The sequence below is a fragment of the Vipera ursinii genome (assembly GCF_947247035.1).
Source record: "Vipera ursinii genome assembly, chromosome: 11".
Classification (NCBI taxonomy): Eukaryota; Metazoa; Chordata; class Lepidosauria; order Squamata; family Viperidae; genus Vipera; species Vipera ursinii.
In genome coordinates, this window is record NC_139524.1 from 15,695,466 (window position 1) to 15,722,467 (window position 27,002).

General features: G+C 40.7%; 1 protein-coding gene across 5 annotated transcripts; it reads right to left on the bottom strand.

Annotated features, from left to right (window-relative positions):
• Positions 1-1,438: 1,438 nt before the first annotated feature.
• Positions 1,439-25,075, bottom strand: ATOSA (atos homolog A). 5 transcript variants are annotated; one of them, XM_083371059.1, is made up of 14 exons: positions 24,369-25,075; positions 24,268-24,333; positions 23,688-24,123; positions 13,936-14,120; positions 13,362-13,564; positions 12,203-12,328; positions 10,137-11,955; positions 9,156-9,290; positions 7,978-8,057; positions 6,967-7,075; positions 6,232-6,390; positions 5,736-5,804; positions 3,652-3,851; positions 1,847-2,439 (listed from the first exon to the last, which is right to left on the bottom strand). In XM_083371059.1, the coding sequence occupies exons 3-14, from the start codon at positions 23,701-23,703 to the stop codon at positions 2,286-2,288; spliced, it is 3,255 nt and encodes a 1,084-aa protein (XP_083227185.1). In that variant the 5' UTR covers positions 23,704-24,123; positions 24,268-24,333; positions 24,369-25,075; the 3' UTR covers positions 1,847-2,285. The 5 variants fall into 5 exon arrangements, with proteins under 5 accessions (XP_083227182.1, XP_083227185.1, XP_083227184.1 ...); XM_083371058.1 differs by having other exon boundaries at positions 23,688-24,330; XM_083371057.1 differs by having other exon boundaries at positions 23,688-24,333.
• Between the last annotated feature and the right edge of the window lie 1,927 nt (positions 25,076-27,002).

The window sequence follows — 27,002 nt, forward strand, 5'->3', positions numbered from 1 at the left end:
CACACCTGGAAATGTTTGGTTCTGAAAACTTGAAGGATTGAAACCATGGGAAACCTGCAAAGGATAAATCGGATCGCTAACTTGGCCTTAACCTAAAATCAAGCCATACTTAAGAAATGGCCTTAATTTTTAAGGCAATTCTCTCTGTGCTTACTCATCGGTTAGCTTTTATTAATGACTGACTGCCTTGGTGGAGCAGTGGGCTAATGCTTCCTTAAGTAACACCAGCTGCCTGCAATTAGTGCAGGTTTGAGTCCCACCAGGCTCAAGGTTGACTCAGCCTTCCATCCTTCCGAGGTAGGTAAAATGAGGACCCAGATTGTTGGGGGCAATAAGCTGACTTTGTAATAATGCCGCTTGGGGGTGGGGGTGGGGGCAAAAGCCCTAATAAGCAGGCATATACATAGAATGAAGGCTATTGCTAAGCACATTGGTTTGTGCTTAAATTGTAAGCCGCCCCAAGTCTTCGGAGAAGGATGGGATTAAAATAAAAAAATAAAAAAAAATTCACTGACAGCAAATTTCTAAACCATCTTTCTAGTTTCAGTACCCAGAGACAACTTGATCTGAAGCATGTACATTTTTGCCTTTTTATAAATCCCCTTTCCATTCTTTAGTGTCTAAAGTGGCTTAAGGCACTTATTTCAGGGCACCAAATCTTTGCCCTTCTGGTGTCTTAGATGCCTTCAGGAAACACGTTTTAAATTTCGATTTCCATGGTATTCATATGCATGCCAAAAAAATAAAGTTTCAGTAATTAATTATTCTTATTAAACACTTCTCTTTATTTTAGTAGGAAGGTAAGATTTGTAGAGTAAATAAGCCTAATTTCCTTCGTTACATGCTTTTTGGAAAAAGATTTTATATCCAATTAAGCAAGGGAAAAACACCCAAACCTTTGGATGGAACAGAGACAAGGTATCTCCCATAAACTATTTTTTATTTTTCATACCTGCAAAGGAACTATGTTTGTTGGGGATCAGTTATTGAGATAAACATTTTGCTTAACCAAAGTTTTTTTTATACTTAACACTGTATTTTGGGATTGAATAATAAAAGAGAAATATAAGCAATAGAAGAATGTTTTTCTTAATTCTAATTCTTTCAAATACTAACCACCATTAACAGAATACTCTGAAGCAATGTTTCTCAACCTTGGCAACTTGAAGATGTGTGGACTTCAACTCCCAGAATTCCCCAGCCATCAAGGTTGGCTGGGGAATTCTGGGAGTTGAAGTCCATCCTTCTTAAAGTTGCTAAGGTTGAGAAACACTGCTCTAAAGAGTATTCTTCCATTACAGCAGCTGTACTAACATGTGGCACGGGCAGTTCTTTTTGCAATTATTTCATACTGCAATAAAAGAATTAACTTTCTAGAACCAATTGTGGAACAAAAAAAGCATAAGGACTATCTCAAAATAAAACCAGAATTCAAATATAGCTGTTTTCACATATATTTACAATATAAATATGACTTTTTCACATTACATGTTAAAAAATAAAAAAGCCCTATAGTCTGAGAACGTCAGGCATGGGAGGGACAGCAGTGTGATGTCAAATGTGGGTATGTAGAAGTGAAATGCCTGAAGAAGACCTATAAGAGGAAAGGAAGTGCTAACTATGAGTTGAGTTGAATCATGAGTAATCAAGATGTTTTTCTTTTGGTATGATTTTCTGTTTATCATGGAAACTAAGCATGGAAAAAAATGAGCAATGGAAAAGACATACGTGGTCCCCTTCCTGCCCCCACATCCTTTGCATAGTATGATAAATGTAATGGAAGTTCAAATCCCATCCTTGTTCTACACGAATTAAGAATCACTGAAAAACACATCACGCATCAAAGTAAAGATTCTGTATATATTTCAAGATTTCAATATTAATGTCAAAAATACGTAGTATGATTTTACATCGGATTTGTGCTACATTAGAACAGTAAAGACAAACATCACTTAAGTGAAAGGAACATTAAATATTAAATAGCCCAAAAATAAAAATAAAATAAGGTGTAAACACTAAACTAATTTGGGAATCTGCTATTGCAACACATCCAATGAAGTGGTTTAAAACGAGTATAAAAAGGTTACGACTAAGTGTGTTCCAGTCTATTCAGAATACACAAAGCTCATTCTAAAAACTTTTCTGAACTGGTCCAAGAGGTTTTGACTCCCATTTGACCATCATTCTCACTACCTCTGCGATTCAGGTTTTTGCACAGGATATTTTTATTGTTTTGTCTTGAATAATAATCTGGTAATTGAGGATAGTTTCACGGTTGTGTTTTGCTAACACCGGGATGAAAACTGAGGATTCATTGGAGATTCAGTGTAAGATTTGAGTTCATATGCAGCGCCACTATCCACTTCCATAGATTTTCGGGAAAACAGAAGTCTTACATCTCTGTAGAGGTAGATCTTTCCAGACTTGGAACTCTGGAACCTGGGAGAGGAATAGGTAACTGATAAATGATCACATAATAGTCAATTTGTCACAAGACTGAAGTCCTACATGAGCCTAAGTAAGATTTAGCAGTATTTCTGCCTAGAAATCTAGTGAGTCTTCACACAATAACGTCTTGTAAGGTCTCCCGAGATTCAGCCATTTTTAAAATTATTTTTATTTTTTATTTGGTATTACAGTCCTGCCCATATGGTCAGGTTTCATGAGTTCTTTGGCATCCCAACGGCAGTTCCTGTTTGCAATAATGACAATGTAAACTAGTACAAAAGACCCATTGTTTCTCAGTTCATTTACTTGATGCTTGCTTCCCAACATTCCAAGTTATTTGAAAGAAGAACAAATTTTACAAGGGATTGCAACCTTGGAATTATATTTGTTATGTTCGGGCAAAGCACCATAGCATACTCTTAAATGTTTATATCTTGAAATAGTGTCCCTTATTTTTTTCTACTGCACTGTGCTCTCTGTCTGGATTGTCTGTAGCAATTCTAAAGAACTTTCAGCCCAGATGCAAGTATACCATAAATTAATGTTTGGGCATTTAGCTTCAATACAGAAACTGGTTTAGACATTCAAGAGATGCAATAAGTACACATGAAGAGCTGCATTTATTGACCTCTTGGGTTTTGCAAGACAACTTTTCTAAATAGTAAATGTCAACTTTAGTCTGGTTCAAATGTTTTTCTGACCGCCATTTCCTAAGGTAGGTTCACCACCCAAGAGGGACAAATCCTAAATTAGCACCTCCCAGGAGATTCAGCCATTCAATAGTTGACTGTTCCAAGACTTAATTCCTTTTGGAGAGTAAGTCTATGATTTCAGCTGCTAAACTTGAGTTGCTTAGTTTGAAGTTTCAAATTAATTCAAACTCTTCAAATAAGGAGGAAAAGAAAATCCGTCAAAGCAAATCGATGCTGTTTATCTGTGTTTTAACTGACAGGTGAATGCAATAGCATTCCTAGTCATTGCCTTGTTCCCAAAGACGCTCAGTCACTGCTTAAAGGTAGAGGGTTCTGCTATCTGGGGAAAAGCATCGTGCAAGTATATCGCCATTAAAAAAGGAAAAGAGCCGCATGCTAGCCATGCATAATTTTTGATCCTCAGCACAGCCTTCTCGGGTCAACTGCAGCCCCTTGGACCCTCGAGGTTATGCCAGAGATTATGCCTTTGTTTGCTCAGCCACCGTCTCACCTCAGATGAATGAGGTAGCGTAATAGTCTCTCTTCAGTATGCCGAGTATTTTCTTGAAGAATGCTTTTCCTCGTTTCTCGCTTCACAGGGACAGAAAAAGTTCTTTGCCGCAAGAATGTCTGGTGATTGGCAGGCATCTCTCGTAAGTCATAGACCACCACAAACATCTTCACCACAGTCTTGTTAGGATTAAATAAGGTCTAGAGGGGGGGGAAAGAATGGCCGTGCATTTGAGAATGGGGCGAATTCACGGAAATCACTGAAGCAGATAAAAAGAACCAAATATGTTTGGAAAGATGGACCCACAGCATTTCCTTTGGAAAAAATTTTCATCCAGTGTTGCTGGGATGGAGGAAACTGTGGTTCTGGCCAACCCTAATCTAACATTGAATGCTCAGTTTTCTCATTGGTGTTTCTTAAGCTGCAAAAATTAATTTTAGCATGCTATTCCCTCTTCCAGTGCTCTGTTTGGACAAATACAGTAAGCGGTCGTTATTTAAAGCCACTGGTCAACATTTCTCTTAGGTACGTTTTAATTTTATCAAGTACTGTTGCAAATTAGAAATTAGTTTAGCAACCTCTTAACATGAAAAAAACCCACCTCATTTCAATCCCAGACTTGGTTTAATGCCTTTCTGATCATAATTTCTTGTAGTAATATAGTTTTGTTTTAGGATGGTATTACAAGGAATTACTAAATATTTTGTTTAGAGAACTAGGAATAATGTAGTGTATTGCAGCAAAGTCAATACATTTCTAAGCGCCCTAAAATTATTAAATATAATATAACACCAAAGTTCATGAACTAAAGATTATCTGCGGAGTTTCAGATGAACAAAGTTGACTGACTGACATCCCTATGGTTGGGGGAATAACAAGATTGAGGTTCAAAAGTAAATGAAATGCTGGAGAAAGACACCCGACAATTGCATATTGCTGCCTTTCACAATACAGTTGTAAGTACATAGATACTCTTGCATTCGTGAGTTAATTAACTTATGTAAATGTGATGAAAGCCTTTGCCTTGACTTAATCATTACTTAGTCAAACTGATTGTTAGAAATCACACTCTGAAAAATCTCTGTATTTTGCAAACGGTTTAATTTCTCAGAAGGAAACTTATCACCTCCTTTGAACTTATCTTTAGCCGATTTGCAGTAAAAACAAACAACATTTAGACTTTTACCACTAAACAGGATTCAGAGTTTCACAGAAATGAACCCTATTCTCAGTGGGGAAAAATAGTGAAGAGTAAATTTCTTTCTTGCTCTTAATCTAAAGCAATGTGACCTCTGCAATTAATCCTGTATCTTCACAAACACTGCCCCCATTTTCTGTATGGTCAGAATCTACTTCTTCACCTAAAGCAATGAAACACAGCATCAGATTATTTTCACTCTCCTCGTCAAGCTTTTTTTTTCATAAGCAAATGTTTAGCTCCACAATGAAAATAAAGGTTTACCACAACATTTATATGACCTTCTGATTAGAAAACTAAAGTGTGGGCGTGAAAATTGAATGTACAGCTGACTCAAAAGAGATTTCATCAATGTTGCCTCCTCGAATGGGACAGTGGCCTCATGTGACATGCCACAAGAATTTGCCCTGGGCCCTCTAGTTTCCAATATTTTTGTTTATGAGAAATTTAATGAAAAATGAACACATTAAAATAGTTTTTGTAAACGGGAGGGTCTCGAGAAGGTAATTAAGATCAGAGCACCAGAAACACATTGAAGGATCTGGTAAGTTTAGCCTTAACTGAGGTTGATGGAAGAGGGACAGACGTAAGTCTTGAACTACCAAAAAGCACCACAAAATGGACGAGACTTGTTTTCTCTCTCTGCAATTTGCAAGGTATTGGATTTCAGTCACAAGAAGGCAAATGCCAACTGAATATTAACGATGTGAATAATTCCAAGTTCTGGAACCACTTACAGAAAGAGGTGGTACCCTCCCTTCAGTAGCTGTGTTCAAGCAAAAACTAGACAGCCCTCCACCTGAGATGCCTCAACGTGGATTCCCGCACTGAGTTAAGACTCCATGGCCCACAAACTCAATGTAACGATCTGCCGCATGGTACATACCACTTGTATTGTTCCTGAAGGAGGCACCCGATAACCCCTTTTACCAAGGGACTCTAAAGCGATTACACCCTGAGTGGGAAAGGAGAAGAAAGTAAGAAAGCATAAGAGGAGAAGTAGGCATATGGACATAAAGAATTAGCACATCAGAGTAATTAATTCACACATTTATACCCGAGAGAAACTGTTGGTATTTTTGCATGGCCTTGACATTCAAGAAGGCAATTAGAAGCATTGCCGTGCTGTCTAGTGTGTCTTATTGGAGCTATGCAGCAATATTGGATCAGGACAACATCTGGCTCGGGCCAGCCAAGTGCAGCTTTTCTCAAGATCCCGAGGCAGCCACGTAAAAAACGGGGAAGATTTTCAGAAGGTAAAAGGGGCTTGTACCTGAGCAGCGGGTTGGACTAGAAGACCTCCAAGGTCCCTTTTCCAACTCTTGTTACTCTCTTAAGGTGTTAAGACGCATCTTCTACATACAGAAAGCTGAAATGTTTACCATGTATGGAGAGGGCGCATTGTCCTCGGAAACACTGTAAAAGGAAACTTCAACCGGGAGAGTCATGTGAGTTGGACAGAAAAGTCCACTTGCTCCCACTTCAGCTGTGAAGCCGTCTACAATACCCAGCGGATCTAAACGATAGTTCAGTACAGATTCCTGAAAGGACAAAGGCAACATTGAAAAGTGCGATGGGTGGATAATTAGGATTTTATAGGCCAATGTCTTCCCTTCCCTTCCCTCCATCAAGCAGCCTACTTATCCACTGAGCTAAAAAACCCACCAAAATGGCGGTTAGAAGTCTGAAAATACAATCCTAAGAATCGAGTCTTGATTTATATCTGAAAATGGAGAGAAGGAACAAAGGTGAAAGAATTTGGGAAGAACAGAAGGCTTCGGCTCCCCAAACTTTCCCTTGCCAGCCTGCTTAAAGTTGGTTGAGAAACGCTGGTCTAGATGATGGCTCAAAAGGAAGTCCCCAGTGCTAAGTCAGATGAACTTAATTCTTCTGTCTCAGGGCTGGCCCGATCCAACCGGCAGCGGCTCTGAAAATTCTCAGGAAAAAGCTACTGGTAGTGCTGGATTCCTTTAACTGAAGATAAACTGCTTGAACGTGGCACCTTCTCCACACAAGCAATCCGCTGGCTCATCTTATACGTAACACAGAAAACAGCCAGTTTGTCAGTGACAAAAAGAAAGGTTTTGGAATGTGTTACCTCAAAGTTACCAAGTTACCTCAAAGTTTCCAAGAAGGCTAAGACTTGTAACAGATGGTGCACTGGAACTTAGGAGCGTTTTCTCATGGATGTCGGAATCGTTCTCTTTGCTTATATATCGTTGTGGACTGGTTTAAAACAAAAAATAGAGGTCTAAGATTCTTATTCCAGGCTTCAAATGCTTAGGCTTTGAAGTAAAAGGAATGTACACAATTTCAGTACCATAATACTGATAAGGCCGTCTCAAAAGAAAACTAACTCACAGTATAGTATTTAGAAAAAAATGCTAGCATTGGTGACACACAAGGCATCCATCTCTACAATCCTTAGGAATTTCTAGCTCTTAGATTGACCAGTTTTCCACAGCATTTCGTGAGCCTTTAGCTCTTCAAGCCACACATAACTAAGTCTGCTTTGTCTCACTGGTTAGATAACAATTACCTCAGATCAAATTATGGAGTCTGAGCAATGCAACGTCTATCAATAATACATTAAAAAGTTAGAGAAGCAATTTCTTCTGCTGTTACACTGCTATGTAATATGGTGTAGGAATCCAAGAAACACACATATTTGTGAACCCTTTAGGATGGTGTGTTCAATCAAATAAACTACAATATATGGGATATTGTAGCGTCTAATAATGCATGATCACACATAGTTCTAAAATAGTATTTTTTGGACTTGGCAACTTTTAAGCTGTGTAAACTACAACTCCCAAAATTTTCCAGCCAATATGGGACTTCTGGGGGTTGAAGCCCATATATCTTACAGTAGACAAGTTTGGAAAACACTATTTTAGAACTATGTGTAACCATGCATTATTGGAGACTACAATATGATATGGTTTTCATAAACAAACATCTAGTATAAAGTTGTGGGTCATATTTTATTGAACACACTATGCCAATATTCACTGTCTTTACTCCTCTTTGCTGAATTGCTTCAATTCATTCATCTTTTTTCCAAAATATTTTCTCCAAAGCATATTTTAGTATACACGAAGGTTAGAAAACATATTTCAAAAAAATACCCTTTGGATGACAGACATTTCAGATGCAATAACGATGCATCAAGATCAAAGCATCCTGTCTGTGTTTTTCTTTCAGGAACCTGCAAAGACAGAAACACAGTTATGTTTTTGTATTCTAAGACAGAGTCTGAAATTTTAGCGCATACATTTATGATAATAAATTAAATTTAAACAATGAGACTAACACCAATCGGCTGAATGAGGCATTTATCCCAGATACCAGAACTGGAGCTTTCAAAAGATAACTTAAAGGCTAAATAGACTAGATTGCTTCACCACCACCACTGTTGCCACCATCATGATTTGATAAGAGGGATACATTTGTTATAGTGCAGTGACTTCTTCAATTGGAATCAATATACAGTACACAAGCCATGCGTATTCAGAAATATACCAATGTGTTTCCACTTCAGTGTGTGCAGCACTTAGTTTAACGAATGACACTAATGCATTGTGCAAATGCAAACCAATTCAAAAAGGAATCTGCGTGGAATTATGAAGAACGGTGGCATGCAATGGCCGGAAAGCACAAACTCTTCTATCTATAATGCTAACAGAGTATCCACAGTTGTCGCAGTACATTTAGAGCCAGAGAGATTTTCACATTCTAACCAGCTGGACATTCCTCCATTCTCACTGAAGAGAACCACCACTTTGTCATTTTGTCCAGGATCCATGAGTAAGATGGCAACGTTTCTACCTCAAGAACCTGGAATATAAGCTGAATTCTAAAGGGGAAACTAATCTAATCACTGAGATTTATGTAACCATATCCTCTTTCAATACATCTTGATAAAGAACGAAGGAATCTTGCTTTCTATGGAGGTGGGGCAGTAAAGAGCTTGACAAAAGTACTTCTAACTTTATGGGAATGCCATTTTGACATCAACATTCAAAACAATGATCAAACTAAGCTTCCCACCCCCCAGAACTAACGATTGTTTTCTTTATATGTGTAAAAAGCAGCAAACATTTGTACCATCCCCCTGGTACATTGCCTGCATTCTCTCTATAGTGCCAAATCTGGGTTTTCTTTATAAAAAAATGAAAACTGAACAAAAAATGCAATATCTAGATCCAATAACAAAGTTAGTTACAATAAAACCTTTAGAGGCTGTTATTGAAAAACCTGGAAAATAAAGGAAAGATGAAGCCAGGCTGTAAAAATTTTAACTTACTGGACTTGAAAGGAGAGGTAATCCAGTTCGGGGGTGGAAGGCCTTGGTAGAAGTTCCATCCAAGTGGTGAAAATTACCTTTGTGCCACACATGTTTGAGTGGTATTGTTTTCTGCCCAAAGAAGAAGACAGCATCCTGATATAAAGAGGGCCATTATGACTCCATTTTCCTAAGTACTTAACAAATTAAGAGGCAATTTATTCCTACTTATTCCTCCAGTGATGGAACTACAGGTCAAGGAAACTCAATAAATACTGTCTACATAACACCTATTGCCTCTACTTTGTAGACGTGCTTTGAATGGTAACTTCTTCTAAAAGATGACAATTGGCTGGAAGGAACTAAAGTGCCATCCCATATGTAAGGAAACCAATTGATAGTTTATTTCAAATATAAAAGACATGCTGGTTCATTTCTGTTCTCATCACCAGAGAAATAGGGATGCTTTAAATTCCAGTATCCATTAGAGATCATGGTGTTCAGGATTGCCAAGTGACGATGAAAAAATTCCATGGGCCAAGATATTTTTCCATGAGATCTGAAGTACTTTTATAGTAATTTTTGACTTAATGCAATCGTCTTTCAGTAGCAGAGTAGCCAAGTCACAAATTTCCTGCATACACTCTACACGTATTACCTAATCCTATAAAGCAGTTATGAATATTCACTTCCATAAACAAAGAAATAGTGTAAAGTAAAAGGATTTCAGTCACCCATTTTACAGAAACAGGCATGGCTAAAGTATCAAAAGGAAGAAAAATCATTTCCAACAAATAATTAACACTGCATTGGCCAGAAAAGGGTGCCAAAGAGCTTTTCATGTTACAATTATTTCTCTGGGTGGTGTCATTTTGAATATGTAGGTGAATACACACCAGCAAAGTGTGTAGGCAGAGATTAACTTTCTTCTGAGTCATCTTCAATGCTTAAGGGAGGAACGTACAACAGAAACTGACCGTATGTGAATTAAACATCACTTACCAGCACCTCTGTGTTCTTCCTTTGTTCAAAAAAGGCAGCCAAGGTATCTTCCACAGGCTTCTTCTGACAATGCTTCTGCGCCTCATAGTCGTTCTCGTCGTTGGTATTTTTCGCCCTATCTTGTTTATTCTTGCATCTGAAAATGTCGTGGTCTTTATGTAAATAGTTTTCAATACTAGTGAGCTGAGAGTTCTGTTCAGAGACATTTGATTGTTTGGAGTCTTTATTTAAGTGTCTCGACGCATATTTGTGCCAGATCTCCGAGGCCGAGACTGTAGCTGCTTTGACATTTTCAAGTATTCGGTGCTGATCCACCTGGGGATTATTTGAACAGTGTGGGTCACTATTTTCACAAGAGATCGTTCTGTCCTTAAATTTACTTCTACAAACCAGTTCATTACTACATCTGAAATGTGAACAGGGCTTGGTGGTGCCTCTCTTTGCTACTTGAGGTTTATGGGGACAACCAGAAAGCACAGACTCCAATTTATCTGTCAGTTCTGATCTATAACTTTCTTTGCTACACGATTGGGTCATGCAAGTTAGAGGACTTTCACTTCTACTGGAAGGCGACGGAGGAAATGTGTTTTGGACTACTTCATTGGTCTCTGCTAGCAGCGGTTTTCTTCTGAAGGTGGGAGATACGTTCTGGTCTACGTCACATCTGAGCGAATGCAACGGGGTTGTTGGTGTTTTAAGTTTTGCGTTGGGGTGCTCTGCTGGTAAAGCCAATCTAGAATGAGAGGAGGAATCGGAAGGGCCTTCCCTGTTTTTCTTCAGCAGGCTGTCCTCTTCACAGGAACTGTGAAAAGCCTTTGGATTAACTGCAGGACCATCGTGAAAGCTGAACGCAGGAGGTGCACCTTGGGATGGCGGTGGATCACAATGAATCAAGTGTCGGGCAATCCTTGTGATAACCTCTTGCCTCTCTTGAAGCAAAGAGCTTATGAGAGGGTTGGTTTCCTCTCTCGTTTGGCAGCAACACTGGTTCAGGGCAACGTGGGAGCGAGACAAGGGTGTCTCTGGTATCACTTGGGCTTTCCCAACATTTCCTGAAGAATTGTGTTCCACGTTAGCAGCAGGGGAAGACAATTCCCTTCCTTTCTTCAGCAGGTTTTTCTCTACAGGGACGTGATGTAGAGCCTTGGAGTTTGCCACACCAGCGTCATTTGTACTGAAAGCCTTCCTCGTGACGGGGGATGCTGCCGGATCACAGTGAATGAGATGCTGGGCGATCCTTGCTATAACTTCATGGCGCTCTTGGAGTAAAGAGCCTATCAAAGGAATCGAGTCTCCCAACGACTGGCGGGAAGGGCTGCTATTATGGCCATGGGTATCAGCCAAGCAAGAGGATTTCCAAGCTCTCTCTGGTGTTTCTGGCAACAGCGCCCTCCCCTCCACCGCAGCTGTGTAGCCCTGAACTTTCGATTCCAAGGATCCAAAGTCAGATCCAAGGCCAGCTAGTGGATAAAGTTTCAGGTTTCTGACAGCAGGGTTAAACTCGGGGCCTTGTTTTATGCCAAGCATGCTTTCAGCCCACGTCAGCTTGCCACAAGAACGCAGTGAGTTGGGCACACTGGACTGTTCGGTCCTAATGGAATCACAGTGCTGATGTACATTATTCTCTTCTCTTCTCTTTTCATAGAAGCCAAAGTTGGCATGAATGCTGCAAGTCAGGACTGGGTAGTTCGATTGTCTGGGCAGAGATTGGACGCTGACTTTCAAGGCCACATTGTGAGAGACGTTGGGGACAGGGAAAAGATGTTCCGTTGGTGTCTGGGAAAACGTCCACTGCAAATCCACGTGAGCGGCACTCACTCTGAAAAATTAAAAAGCAATATACCATCTCAAAACAGCTCAAGTCTTAATTTAGCGCGTGTTCTAGTTCCTGAGCTTCAGGCACACAATCTAAAATAAAGTTTTTTGTTTTTTTTTAAATAAAACTCAATCTCCCCTAAACGGGATCAAGCAGACTAATTAAATCGGAAGCAATATATAAAAAACACGTTTCTTGTCTTCACAAGCTGCTGGGAATGAACAGGAGGTGCCTTCCGACAAAAGCTTACCTGTAAAGAATATTACGAGGCACGGCTCCGTGTGACACACTCAGCCAAGCACTTAACTGAGAAAAGAACACAAAAGAGCGGACAGCCAATAAGAGGGTCTTCTCTTCAATAAATCGATCACCAGTTCTAAAAATATACCAAAAGAGAAAATATACCCACTGGTGAAAAATACACAGAAAGGGCAGAACAGTGTAGCTGAAGACAATTACACACACACACACACACACACACACACACACGCACCCGCCGCCCCAGATAAAAGTAGGAGTGTATTCCCCATCACCAAATCATTTGTGACCATTTTTTCCCCTTTCACCACCAAGAAAAGTGCATGGGCGCATTCATGTAGTCTCTGAGAGTTCATCTCGACTCAAATTATGAAACATAATTTTAATCTAGAATACGTCATGGTTCTACCGACTTTTCTCCGTATGAGGCAATTAGCTTCCAGCAATTTCAAGATATGAATACAGGCTGCTGGAAAGTGGAAAACTCTATTTGCCTATTCAAGTGAATAAACAAAATCTGGAAAAAAACAAATAAGCAGATTCTGCCTTAGTAGAGTCTGTTACATAGTCATTTCATCTGAATTCAATTAACCGTTCATCCATTCACCCACTTTCTATTCTCCCCCATTCCAAAATGGTTCGGGAAGGTTTCACAATGAAAACTGATGAAGATATTAAGCTAGAGTGAGCAAACTGAAAACAAAAAAAAATGAGTCTACTTCCAAACCAGACATTAACTAAGGCCTGAGGAAACAGCCAGCTCTTGAAAGCTTGTTCTAGAAGCCTTATGACTCTCCAAAGGGAGGCTACTCCACAGGAAAAAGGCAACAATAGACAAGGCTCTTTTTTCTGGACCCTGCTAGGGCAGGATTCCCCAACCCCAGTCTGCAGACTGGTAGCAATCCATGGCCAGGTAGCAGTCCACACAAGCGGCGGGCAAGTGTGCCAAGTTTTATTTGCACATGTTCAGGAACTAGGTTGCAAAACCATCCCCTCCCTCCCCCCCCATCACTACCATTGCAGGTGTTGCCGGTTTAGGGAGCTAGAAAGGTTGGGGACAGCTCTGCTAGGGGATGTTGACATAATTGAAAGATGGTTGTAAGCTCCAATCCAGACCAACTCTCACAATAATAATAATCATAAAAACTTACTGCCTTGGAACTGGCTCTAAAATCCATCTTTCCAACAACAGTGCATCTTGCTTGATTGCAGGATCATTTAAGTCATTCCCTTCAGTCGTGGGTCCTTCATCGCTATAGCAACAGTCTGGAAGTAGCATCACTTCTATCATAATAGGAATATTTTTCTTCCACAGCAATGCAACTTCAGATCGGGTAAGGCTAGCTTGACGGCACTTGAACAAAAGAATCAAACAACCTAAAGTTACACTTACATCGGCCTGTGTAAAAACCAAACAGAATTTTTGAAAAAAAAATAACTCAAAATGAAAAAGAGGTCTGTAATGCATTTTTGAGAGGTAACTCCATTTATCAAACCCAGGAGTTTCTACTTAATTCAGCTAGCACCATTATAATGTACAAAAAATTAATTTGGCATACCAATAATCAAGGTAAATACAGTCTAAATGTGATTGCTTGCCTAACATAAACAGAAATTAAGCACAGTTGGGCTGGTAAATGCATCACTGATGTTATGTTATAGTATTTAATGCTGATTTTCCAGAAGAACCAACTTGCCAACCATGATAAGCATGGATCACCATACCTGGGCCAATCTGTCACTGCATTCATGTTTAGTTGTTATTGGTTGACCTGACTGTGCTGGAGGGCAGTGGAAGCCTTCAGTCCTGCCCTTAATCGAGTATTCGGGTGTTCTGCCTTCAGTAATCAACAGGGCCAAGTTGACAAGGAATTCCTCAGCATCGTATTCAAAGTATTCATCTAAGGTGTCTTAACAGAGAAAAGAAAAGGTGCAGTTTTATAAACAACAGTATAGTTTCAAGCATACTCCTACATTTAATTTTCTTCAACGAAAACCCAACTACATTTAATTTTCTTCAACGAAAACCCAACCATGTTCTCTTAAAAGGTTTTACACCGCTACACATGCCATTTTTTATCTTGTAAAGAATAAATTCTTGGTGACCACATCTAGATAACAAGAACAACCTTGACAACATTAAGAAAGAGACGCAATCTGCTTACCTTTGAATATAACTCATAAAAGGGCCAAGTATGAAGACCCCTGCTTTAGACTGAATTTATCCATCATGCTCAATCATCTATTTCGAGGATACCATAACTCACTTAGCAACATAGGCAAACAATAGCACATATGCAGAAATAATTCTTATTCAACTCATTTATACACAAACAATACCTCTATACATGGGAAAGAAAACATCCACTCAAATGAACCAAGAATATTGCTACACTGGTGTACATAGGAATAATATACTTACTATGCCAATTCCATCCAGAGGGTGACTAATTTCTCACCATTATATTACTGAATTTTTACATTGCACTGGATAGATTTCAGTAATGTGATACCATCTGCTATGACTAAGGTTAAACATTCTCAAGTTTTCCATAGCTTCTCTCCACAACTGTTATTAAATGTTTATGTTTGCAAAGTAACTGCTAAAACCTGAGACATTCAACCCAATAAATTTGTCTCTACAACAAAAGCGTAAATAGATTTAAAGGGCATATTTATGTATAATGGTACTAGGATAGTTTGAATGGAAATTGCTTTCAATAGTCTCTGCTACCCCAGAGATTTCTCATTAAAGCATAGTATTTTTCTAAAAATGAAACGTGAGTCCAATGGAAATATTGTTCTCTCACACTCTCTCCATCAAACATGTAAACAAAGATTAGAATGATTTGCTTAAATCAGTTATCTATACCTTCTGAGCTATTAAGATGTTGAATATGCAGTGAAAATCAGCTAATTGTGAGGTTCCCCCCCCATTTCTTTGAAAACTTTGTCTCCTGCAAAGTGCAATAGTGAAAGATTGATGTTAGGTTTTTTTGTTTCCTCACTTCCCCCACTCTTTGTTGACTAGTAACTTAAAAAAATACATACCACTAATCTGATTTCAAGTCATGACTATAAATCCTTTAAGTAATTGTACAAAACTTTTTTTGCTTTAATACCAAATTCTGAATTCACCACTGTTAACACATGATTTTTTGAAAGCAGTAATATTTTTTTCAGGCTTTCTATGAAATTTTACCTATACTCACAAAAGAATATGATCAATTACTGTTACATTTTACCAGTAAATAAGGCAAGTGTGTCCTGCGCCCATCATAAATCCATATATATGATAAGGGAAAAGAAAAACCTAAGTAGATTTGATATTCCAAAGCTAATGTACTTGAACAGGTACTATCTCTAGAACGCTACAGGAAAAGAGAACACACAGCAATTCAAAATACCACCTTAGTAGGTGATGCTCTCATTTCAGTGGTGTTTAAACAACAATCAATCTGTGGTGCTATTCAATAATCAAAACACCCAGCTCAACTTCACCAAAGTGTTTTATTCCTTTGTGAAATGCTACGTCTAGAAGAATTTGACCACCTCTCTCCCCTCTTGCCATTTCTCCTTCTTCCTTTGTTCAGAATCAACAACCTTTAACTCTTTTCCTTATTCTTTGTCCTCAGAAATGAGCTTAAAAACTGGCAAAAAGGATCCATGTGTATTATGTTTTATGTAGACAAAGAAACTGCAGCCTATGAGTCACGCCAGCTCGCTGAAGAAGGAAAAAAACAACAGGCACACATATAAACAAACACTCTGGCTCATAAAGAACTCCGAGAGCATTTTAGCATTTAGAATTATTTCTTTTTGACTACACACCTTCTCGGATCAGCCCTTTGTTTCCACCGTAAACCATACTGGAATCGTGGTGGGGCAGAAGGTGCCCTGGCAGCACAGGGGCTACAGTGTCAGTATCGCGAGGATCCAGATGTCTGCAGTGGCGGACACAAAAATGTTCAGCTTTGGGTACATATTCAGCCTTTCTGTGCAAGACATTTTTTCCACAAAGAAGGCAGAGAAAAGTGTGCACATAGCAACAGAGCTCGCCGCTGATTGGACGGCAGGCGTGCTTCAACCCTTCGCTGCTCACAAGGCTACTACAGTTTCCTGTCTCTTTGGCAGAAGTATCATGTTTTCTTTTCGCCTCTTGTGAACCCAGCTGTGTTTGGGCAAGAGGGGAGGAAAGAAAAAGCAGAACAACAAGGCGCAGGACACGTTCAATGTGGCAGCCCTGAAGGCGGCGATAAATTAAAAAAAATAAAAATAAAAATAGCAATATCCTCTGAAAACTATAGTAGTCCGTACTGGGCTACTTATCTTGAAAATTGTTTTGCTGGCAATCTGTGCAATTTTACAGGTTTTGTTGAAGAACAGAAATGCCGACAACTACTATTTCGGTGTCTACTTAAACCACATCAGGCATAACCCTAAGAAGGGAGAGAGAGCGGCCTGTTCTAGACATTCGCACTCAGCAGGCATAAAAAAGGAGAAAATAGTCAACATACAGGAACGTTTTGAAGCAAAGAAAAGAAGGTCGGAGGAAAATGAATGAAGCATCCCACGATATTGCTCATATTGATTGAGAAGAAATGGACTGAAACTCTTCTGATTTTTGGAAGTGGGTTTCTTTCTGATGCAATGAAATACGTAGTTGTTGCACTGCACTACACAACCCCTAAGATACAGTTGGATTAATCATGACTCACCGAATGATGTGGAATTGGAATAACCCACATAGTACACTGATCCACCAACCGTGGTTAATCAGCCGCAATGGTTAGGGTCACACAATATGTGAAGCCATGACTAAGGCAAAATTCTTTGAACCTGACTTTCATGCTGTATGTTTTTCAATCAGGAAAAAAAATCCCCAAGTCTTTACACCTCTAGCTATATCTGTATTTTAGTGAATCTGAAATATATCTATTGATTATGTGCCATCAAATCAGTGTCAACTGTTAGCAACCACATAGATTTCCCCCCCACACCCCCAAAGATCCTCTACATGGTTTTCTTTTAAAATACTAAATGCTTCTAAATACTTGCCTTTAATTGCATTAATTGCTACAGTAACAACTTTTGTTATGATGCTACAGTGATACTGCAAGCAGATGAATTAAAAGAAACAGTTACTAAAGGAAAGTAACAACTTAAGATTTCTTTCATTCCAAGTATTTCAAAGAGCATACCTCAGCAGCTAAAAATCTTTCATAGTATGCATCCGTAATTTGTCTGTCTTATATTGGAACAGTCTGAGCATTATACCGAAGTAGATAGCAATTATTCTGTACCACGTTTCCTAAATATAATTCTGTACTAATGTTCAATATTCAGTTCTGATCCATTAAGAATCATCACTGGCAAATAATTGCGGTCCAAGGAACACGCCTTCAGACCCAAAATGCTGGAAAGAGAGATGCCACATCTGCAAGTTTCCTTGTAGAGAATACTAAAATGTTTGTTAATACTAGGTGTTGTATGTAGAAAAGGCACAATTGGGAAAGCTGGATAATTTAACATTTACATTTTTCTAAGATTTTTAAAACAGATTAACTGCCTGAAATTGGTCCCAACATCACTTGATTCAAGTCCCACTTGATTTCAGCATTCCTTGATCAAAGGACTGCATTATGACAAAACCATTGTGTTACTTAATAATTTCATTCACATTATGTAAAAAACAACCACAAAATCAGCAATTAGATTGGTCCATACAGTATATTAAGGCATAAACTTTATGTAACATTTGGTATGTTATAGAAAACAAAAGATCACTTAAGCAATGAAGCAGCCATACAGATGCAAAGGTTTGAAACATAACAAAAAAACACCCAAATATTGGATCACTTTTCTATTGGCAAATCCCCTCAAAAAAGTTGATTATAGAGCTGGGAAACATGGAAAATTGTGACGTTTAAGTCTTCAGGAGAAAGCAAGCTATGAATCTGCACAATATCGTAATCCAATATATTTTATATATCTGTAGCTCCTCTCAATCTTGGGTTGAATATTGATAGACCGTTTATTTACCGCAGTTCTGTACCAGGCTATTATTTTCAATAACTCAAAATTACTGTGGCTTCACTTTCCTTTCTGTAACCCTTAAGTGTTAAAGTATATCCAAGTACGTCCTGAATATCATGACATTCTCCTGCCTCAATTTACTTCTCTTTCATTACACAATAGCATATCCTAACAGCACTGGGCATCGGTGTTTCCTTATTTAACTCTTATTAGGATACTCTCAAAATACAGTAGAAGTGATTGTGAGAGAAACCTCTGGAGCAGGGCTGGCTGAGAAATTCTGGGAGTTGAAGTCCGCAAGTCTTAAAGTTGCCAAGTTTGAAGACCCCTGCTCCAGAGAAAAAAATAGTTGCCATTCAAAGTAGGTTTCTTCAGCAACATTGCTTTAGGTCAGTGTTTCTCAACCTCGGCCATTTTAAGATGTGTGGATTTCAACTCCCAGAATTCCCCAGCCAGCCATGTCAGCTGGGAAATTCTGGGAGTTGAAGTCCACACCTCTTAAAATGGTCAACATTGAGAAACACTACTTTAGACCAACTTGCCCAACCTAATGTTTTCTAGATATAGTCCTCGACTTACTAGTTCATTCACTGACCATTCAAAGTTATAACAGCACTGAAAGAAAGTGACTTACAACCATTTTTCACACTTACGACTGTTGCAGCAGCATCCTGGTCATGTGATCAAAATTCACTCTTGGCAACTGACTCATATTTATGACAGTTGCAGTGTCCCGGGGTCATGTGATCACCTTTTGTGACCTTCTGACAAGCAAAGTCAATGGGGAAGCTAGATTCACTTAAAAACCCTGTTACTAATTTAACAAGTTTGATGATTCACTTAACAACTGTGGCAAGGAAGGTCGTAAAATGGGGCAAAACTCACTTAACCACTCTCAGCAATATAATTTTGTGTTCAATTGTGGATGTAAGTCCAGGACTACCTGTACATCTGACTACACTAACAGTGAGCCCTGAGTGTTGTACCCAAACACATCTTACTAGAAGATATTGGATTTAGGAAAGCTGCAAAAAATCATACAAAGCTTAAATATAGTGCTTGTTGTCATGAGCATGCCTGACTTCAAACTTCATAGTAAATCTTGTCTTTCTTCTTCTTTTCCATACTAGAACTGGCTTCCAGTGTTCATAACATGATACTAAGTTTAGATTATCTAACTGTTTAAAAAAAAATAAACATTGTAGTTTACAAAACTCGTTCTCATGTAAATGATAGACTAAAAGCTATCATTTCCGATCTTAAAAATATGTGGCGCTACGACACTCTATAGAATTTACGTTTATGCTGCCAATTCAAGAACATTTATTTGAAGTTAATAGGCATTTATATTAGAATCGAGTGTCAGAATGAAGACCTGCTTCGAAATGCTTTTTTATCCAAAACAATAGTTAAAATAAATAATGTAAAAAATGACTCAGAGGACAAACATCCAGGTTGCCAACACAACATTCAGGGAGTGACTTACAATATTTGGTAATAGTATGTAATAAGCACAAGACAGCGCATCATAGTGCAAAACAATTTTTTACCTTAGCACAGGGTCACAGTGACCCCATTAAAAGGGCACAACTGAGCAGGAACTGCAAATGAGTAGGAAAAACATATCATGACAGACATCGTTCTCAAAACTCAACACTAGTGCTCAATTTCATCAACGGTCTTTAACTGCAATTGCTCCTTTTCACATACAACACAAATTCAGAGTTCAATATACAGTATATTATATTAATATATTTTGATTAGGAAAACTGCTCAGTTCCCAATGAGAAAAAAATAATTTACAGTAGGCGATGCGATTAGTCTTCAGCTAATCCAGGGGAACAAAATGTAACACCACGTCAAGGTCAAAGACTCACAGATAACAATGGCAGATGCTCCTATGTGAAGGCACAATTGTTAAGCAACTACAAAGTTGTATTACGGGCTGGAAAGTGCATTGCTATTACTATAGGGACTTCATAGTTTAAAATCTCTCTTGCATAATCCATCCCATTTCATACAGAAGTAAACATACATCACGGATTTTTCCTCTATATTTCTCAGTACAATTCCACAGCCAGAAAAACCAGCCAAAACAGCTTCCCTAATACAACAGGAAACAGCATCATTTCCAGTGTGCTGTCTCCTCCTTGCATTTACCTGCGGCATCTCTAACTAGAAGCACAGGTCTTTGCAGAAAGGTTGCCTGCTCAACAGGAAGTCCATCATCTACAACTCATGCACCTGTGTTTATTATTCATCTCCCAGAATCAAAGCCAGCATCCCTTTCTGTGAAAATTAAACCTTAGGGGCCTGCGCTGGCAGATACATGCCTCTAGTTGCCTTCAAACACATATCCCTGTAAACTAGAACTCAAAACAGATTCTGGCTTACTACTAAACAGGATTGCCCCTACTTTCCTTTCAGAACACAGGCAGGAAAACAAGCCAGGTGGGTCTCTCCATAGTTTATTTAGTAGCGTGCGCAAAGACAGGATTTCTGATTTATTTATTGTAAGTCAAGGACAAACATAACCTTTTGGCTTACCTTGAAATCTGAACGGGGCTGCTGGATCTGGAATCTCTTACTCCTTGCTAAGAAAGTAAGAAGTGGCAAGGATTGTTTTATCTCTCTATATCTCAGCACCTTCTGTATCTCAATATTTTGTCATCTGTATTTTTTCAATATGGAATTTATGCTGCATTAGGCGTTAATATGATAGCTGCATTATTCTTACAGCAAAACACGGTTAAATGGATATTTTTAAAATGATGCATTGTTAAGAACTGGATGAAATAAATCAGCGCACTTCAGCAGGGAAATTCTAGAAGGTAATTCAGAAGGGTTACACTGTGAAAACCATTTGAAAGAAGCACTTTGGACTAAGTACAAGCCTGGCACCTTTCAGTTATTTATGAAAGTGGTCTCATCTTTAAGTAGGCATTTCATGATATCAACCGTACAATAATCTCTTGTACGTCCAATTCTAAAAATATTTTCTTTAAAATCATTTGAAAGTACTATGTATTTAGAAGCTGCAAAACCTATTCATTTCTGTAATATACTAAACTTTTTTTGTGCAGTCTTTGAAAAGAAATATTCTCAGAATCACAGTTCCCACATGTGTATATTTACATTTTCTGTCCTTTAAATATTACAGCCTCATGGTCAATACAATGGGAAAATGCTGGATCTCATTTTCAGAGAGCCAAAGTGCAGTAATATTTATCTTTACTCAACCTTTAAACATCTGGTGATACTTCCACTCACTGAAGTCAAAGGGAAATGTAGAAATATTCAGCATTGGCAGGATTTGCCTTAGCACACGTCCAACACAAGGGCTCTGCACCAGTTTAACTTTCATATCTAACTTATCACCCATCATCAGCTGGTTTGCTGACTTGAGTGTCCTCAATTATTTAAGTTCCATTACATCAGTAGGCCTACTCTAATTAGTATTAAATCTGGGTCTAATCCAATGCAGCTATTAATCACTAAGGTCCCATATATTAACACAGACAAACAAAAATCTCATTTACAGATTGATACAGTACTTATTCCTGTTAGTCTGATATTAAACAGATTGTACTGTGATTTAAAACACTGCTCATCCTGCATCCTTCACTATTAATTTTCAACTAATGAAAGCACGATAGCACACTTGAGTGATTGCCCGTAGTGCAGCTGCTTTGCAGAGAACAGGGCAAACATTTGCATGATTGTGCCTCATAAGAGCATCTGTATATTAAATGTGGCACTTAGGCCACACTTTTAACCCCCTGTGGTTGATGTGTAGCAGCCAGATTGCTAAATTAGATAAACACGGTTCTTACTATGGCTGAATCTGCTTTAAAAAAAGTAATTAAAATACATCTTACATTTATTAAGCTCTTTAAACAATATGCTAAATATTGATTTTCCAGAAGAATTTTTAACTTACTGTTTTACACAGACTACTTAGAGATATTTAATTATAAAAGGTCATTTGCCTCACAGCAGTGCATTATTAAACTTTATAAATATGCATCAAGCTTCTGTACTATGAAAGGAGTTAGATGCTGATCCTTCAGCATATTTTATTCTTTATTTTGTTCCTACAGGGGCCTTAGCTCACAATACTAAGGGACACTTAGCAGGTTACAGAATCAGGCTGAAAAAATCCGTAAGACCACCAGTTAGCAGCAAAGAGACAGATGTTTATCCTTTGCTGCCATCTAGTAGCTGACAAAGTGTCTGCACCCCACATTAGTTCTAAATATTGGTAGAAATCAGATTAACCCAGATTTAGCATATATTTTAAAATGTCATGTTCAAATGTCTTATGCTGGATCAATGTTACTTCTTTTAATTTCCAAGCAGCCATAAAACACTAAAAAGTTTTTATTTGTATCCTGTCTCCTTAAGCAACTGCAGAAATACTTATATTTTTTAAAAAAGCAATTCTGTATCTTAACATTCCTCAGCATCTGTGGTATTCTAACTGAAACTGTTCAGCAGCTGAATTCAAACACTGTCCAAGCCAAGGTTTGTTTAACCAGCTTGTTGTTGAACAAACCATAATTAGCTAACTTGACACAACATGGTAACTCATAAATCACAATTAAGAGCTAAAACCATATAAACAAGCACATTCACATTATGTGAATCTTGCCATAGATAGCTTAAGGTTCTAGATAACAAATATCGAAACAGCCCTTTGCTCCAATGTGGGGTATTATTAAATTGACAATGTAATCCTCAAATCAACTGGATGTCAAAGTTCTAAGAATTAAGCACTATATGTTGTTACCTGAAAATGTTTTTCAGTCTGCTTACTAGTTTTCAGCAGTAAATCCTGAATAGCTTTTTTTTTCCATTAGCAGTCACGATTTAGTTAATAAGGAATTTCTTAGAACAGATGTATGAATTCTTAATTGGTGCTTGTTTGTCCTACTGAGCTTATCTTTAAACACAATTAGGGATGAAACTGAAAAAAGACCCTACCAGAATTGTTTACAGGAATTTAAATACGCTTTAGCTGTTTTGCATTAGTTTCAGGCTACATCATTTATGCATTACATGGAGATGGTTTGGCTACTTAATTCCTGATTATAATAAATATTATTTTTATTAAATGGTAATAACTTAAGAAAAACACTTCTTAACATTTAAAATTACTCTCTCTCAGAAGGCAAAAGGTGTTTTCCATAACGAGCTATATCTCAGCTCTTGAAGTAAACTTAAATTCATTCAACAGTCTTAAAACATGTCGGAACAATATCCTAATTATCAGTTCCAAGTTTTAATCCTTCCCGATCCTTTCCAAATCCCTTCCCTCTGTTTCTTTTTAGATTTAGGACCTCAACCCAACCATTTCCCAACAACACTGCTGTAACATCACAAAGCCACTTGCCCAACAATATAACACCAGAAAGGGGTGTGCTTTTCAGAAACTTATTTACCTCGATCCGGCTTCATTTTCACGTCAATCTTTTCTTCCCCTTCTCAAGTCCCAGCCAAAAAAAAAAAAGACTCTTTCGGCTTCAGCAGCTGTTTTTCTTCCCCTCGCCCTGATGTAGTTTCCCACCAGCAGATTCCTCCCGTTTTCTTCCTCTTTTTCTCTGGGGAGGTCGAGTTCCCCAAAACGGGGAGGGTGGGGGGGAAGAGAGAAATCCAGCCTTTTTCCGAGGCGGCTTACAAAAATCGGTAGCGTCCGGGCCTCCTCCTGGCATTCATTGTGTGGTGGCAACAGCCGTTGGATGGAGAGGAAGAAGCTAAAGGCAGTTTGTCTGTCTGTCTGTCTGTGTCTGTCTCTCTTTCTCTCTCTCTGGAACTTGCTTGCCTTCCTTGCCAAGGTGTCCTCCTTTGACACGGCGTCTGAACGGCTCTATTTATAACCTGCCGGGGCAAAAGCTTAAGACAACAAAAGCTAACCCCGTCTCCTTTGCACGCACACTCACAACCCCCCCACCCCAACGAAAGGCTCCCCAGCCCAGAGCCTTCGGGCAGTGTCACCCCAGCCTGCCGTCCATGGCGTTTTACCTGTTCTACCGCCCGCCGGGAGGAGGCCTCCCAGGCGCCGACCTCCTCCTCCTCCTCCTCCTCCTCCTCCTCCTCCTCCTCTTCTCCTCCTCCTCCTCCACCGAGTCCCTGACTCGCCTCTAGCCTAAACCATCCTTTCTTGAACGGGGCCGTCCAGCAAGCAAGAGCGGCGGCTCGTCATCAAAGGCCAGAAGAGGGAGGGCGCAGCAGCTCCCCGAGAAACGCCACGCCGGCCCGGACGCCGCTTAATCCCGGCGGCAGCAGCGGCAGCAGCAGCGGGAAAATATTCCCCACCCCCACCGTCCAGACGTGACGCGACGCGACCCCGAGCGGGCGCGGGCTGAAACCCAGCCACGTCTGAACGGGGCGCCGGGCGGGCGGAGGGGGTCCGCGCGGCAGAGAGCGGCCGGGCGGGGAGGGGTGGCAAGGGGGGAGGCTCAGGGCCTCGTTTCTGCCCTCCGAGGGGCCCGGGCAGATGGTGGCCCCCGGCCCCTCCGCTTGGCGTCGCCGCTTCCTTCGCCCTCCCCTCCCGCCGCCGCCGCGGCTTCTTCTGCCCTCCCGGGAGGCCTCACGGGCTCATCGCGCTGCGCCGCCCGCCTCCTGCTGCTGCTGCTGCGCGGCGGCGACTCTCCTCCTTCGGCGAGGGGCGAAAGGAGGCTGTCCCCGGCAGGAGCCGCGCGGAGGGGCTTCAGCCGCACCGGGACGCCGCTCGCCGCCCGCCCGGCTGAGGGAGCTGCCGAGGCGGCCGCAGGGGGTTCGCCATGGCTCCGCCGGGCCCTCCTCCTCCTATCCTCACCCCTCCCCTCTCTTCGCGGCGCCTGACTGACTCTCCTCCCGACGCGCTCCGGCCTGCAGCCCGGCGGGCGCACGCCTCCCCACCCCGGGCCGCCCCTCACGCGGCGCCTCCGCCGAGCCCTTCGCGGGACGCAGCCCCCCCGCCCGGCCTGGCCGCCATCCCGACCCTCCCCACTCCCACGCGCGGGGCGAAGGCGAGCCGGGCCTCTGTCAAGCGGGCTCACGCGACCGCGGTCACGTGCGCCGCGGCGGGCCAATCGCGGCCGCGCTGGCGCCGGCGGCCCGGAGAAGCGCTCCGTCGCCCAGGCAACGGCGGGCCCTGTCAAAGTTGAGGGCCGAGTGGCGGAGCGAGGCCTAAGTCGGCCCGTCCGGGAGAGGTGAGGAGAGGCGCGCCTCCGGTTCTCTTGCGGCTGGGGCGGCAGCCCGTCCCGCCGAGGGCTATTGCTCGCCCCTCCAACGAGTCGAACTCCTCTCCGGCCGGCCCTATGCCTCCAACTTCCTTGGCGAGCCGTGTTTGCGAGGGCGCAGCTTTCCTGAGGGGAGGCAGGTGCTCTTCCCCCGATTCTTTTGCTTGCTAGATTTCCCTCCCGCCTTTTCGCCAGGAAGTCAAGACGCTGAAGGGCGCCCGGGGGGGTTCCTGCTTTTCACCCAGGGCAACCACCGCCCTGCGAGGTAGGCCGGGTGGAAAGAGAGCGCTCGTGAGCTTTCCCTTCCGAGGGTGGACTTGATATCCCACGGCCAGTCTGACACTTAAACCGGGTGTCTTCAAACTTGGCCCCTTCATGACTTGTGGACTTCAACTCCCAGAATTCCTCGGCAAGGCTCGCTGGCTGAGGAATTCTGGGAGTTGAAGTCCACGAGTCGTAAAAGGGCCACGTTTGAAGACCCCTGGTCTGAATGATTAAGCATCAGGCTAGAAACTGGGAGACCATGAATTCAAGCCAATTTGGGCCAGTTCCTCTCCTTCAACAAGAGGAGAAAGGTGTGTAGGATATGTTTATTGCCTTGAGTTATTTGTGAAAATAATAAAGGTGGGATATAAATAAATGAATAAAAACATAAATACATGTTAGGTTGATGTGCGAGAGGGAAGTGACTGACCTCAAGTCATCAGTTGGGCTTTATGATCAAGTGGGGTTCTTGAATTTGGGGTTCTGTGGCCCCAATCCAGTATCTTAACCCTGTGGCATCTCTCGGAGGGGTTAAAACAGTCAAGATGACCATAGCTGTGCAATGAAAGCCCTAACTGTTACCAGATAAGTTATCACAACAGGTGCAGAGAGCAGGGGAAATGTACAGTTAGAAATGAACTTTCTGACGAACAAAAAAAAACGTGCAGTGACACTAACACCCCCACACACTTTATGTGCTTTAATCTGCACCTTCTACTGGCTTTCTTTTAGTTAAAACTTAATGGTGGTTGCAGCAATGTTTGCCTTTATGTCCCAGTGCTATGCTTAATTACCTTGTACCTGGAGTTCTTGGGCTAATAACTTCTGGACTTCTCTTAGGAACATTGCTACCTGAACTTTGCTTATTGCTAAACAGTCTCCCTGATTTTGACCTACATTGGGAACTTACGTTTGGACTACCAGTTTCATTTTACTCTTTGTTACGGCTGCCTCTGATATTTTGTGATGTGGCCCAGATTTTGCACAAACTGGCTTTTAGGAATTCTTTCCTGCTAGGCTAATTTTAAGTAGTTTCTATTGAATTGAAGGGTTTCGTATATGTGTCAGTACTTTTCAAGAAGCTTAACATATACAGTCTATAGCCCAATAATCTGAAAGGAGAAAATCTCTAGATAGAATGGTTTGTCTTAGAAGAGCAATATTGCTGTGCCCTGGGGGAATATCATTTGACCATTGTTCACTTTCCAGTTTCTGCAATGTGGATGTGTCTTATTTGTTCACAAAGATCAGGTTAATGATCGTACTATT

Excerpts from the sequence above, each read along its gene's own strand:
- ATOSA (XM_083371056.1), bottom strand. The coding sequence starts at position 16,078 with ATGGTTTACGGTGGAAACAAAGGGCTGATCCGAGAAG. Across the intron at positions 12,329-13,361 it reads TTAGAGCCAGTTCCAAGGCA|AACTGGTGATCGATTTATTG; the intron begins GTAAGTTTTTAT and ends GTATATTTTTAG. Across the intron at positions 5,805-6,231 it reads ATGCGCCCTCTCCATACATG|GGTGTAATCGCTTTAGAGTC; the intron begins GTAAACATTTCA and ends TTTCCCACTCAG.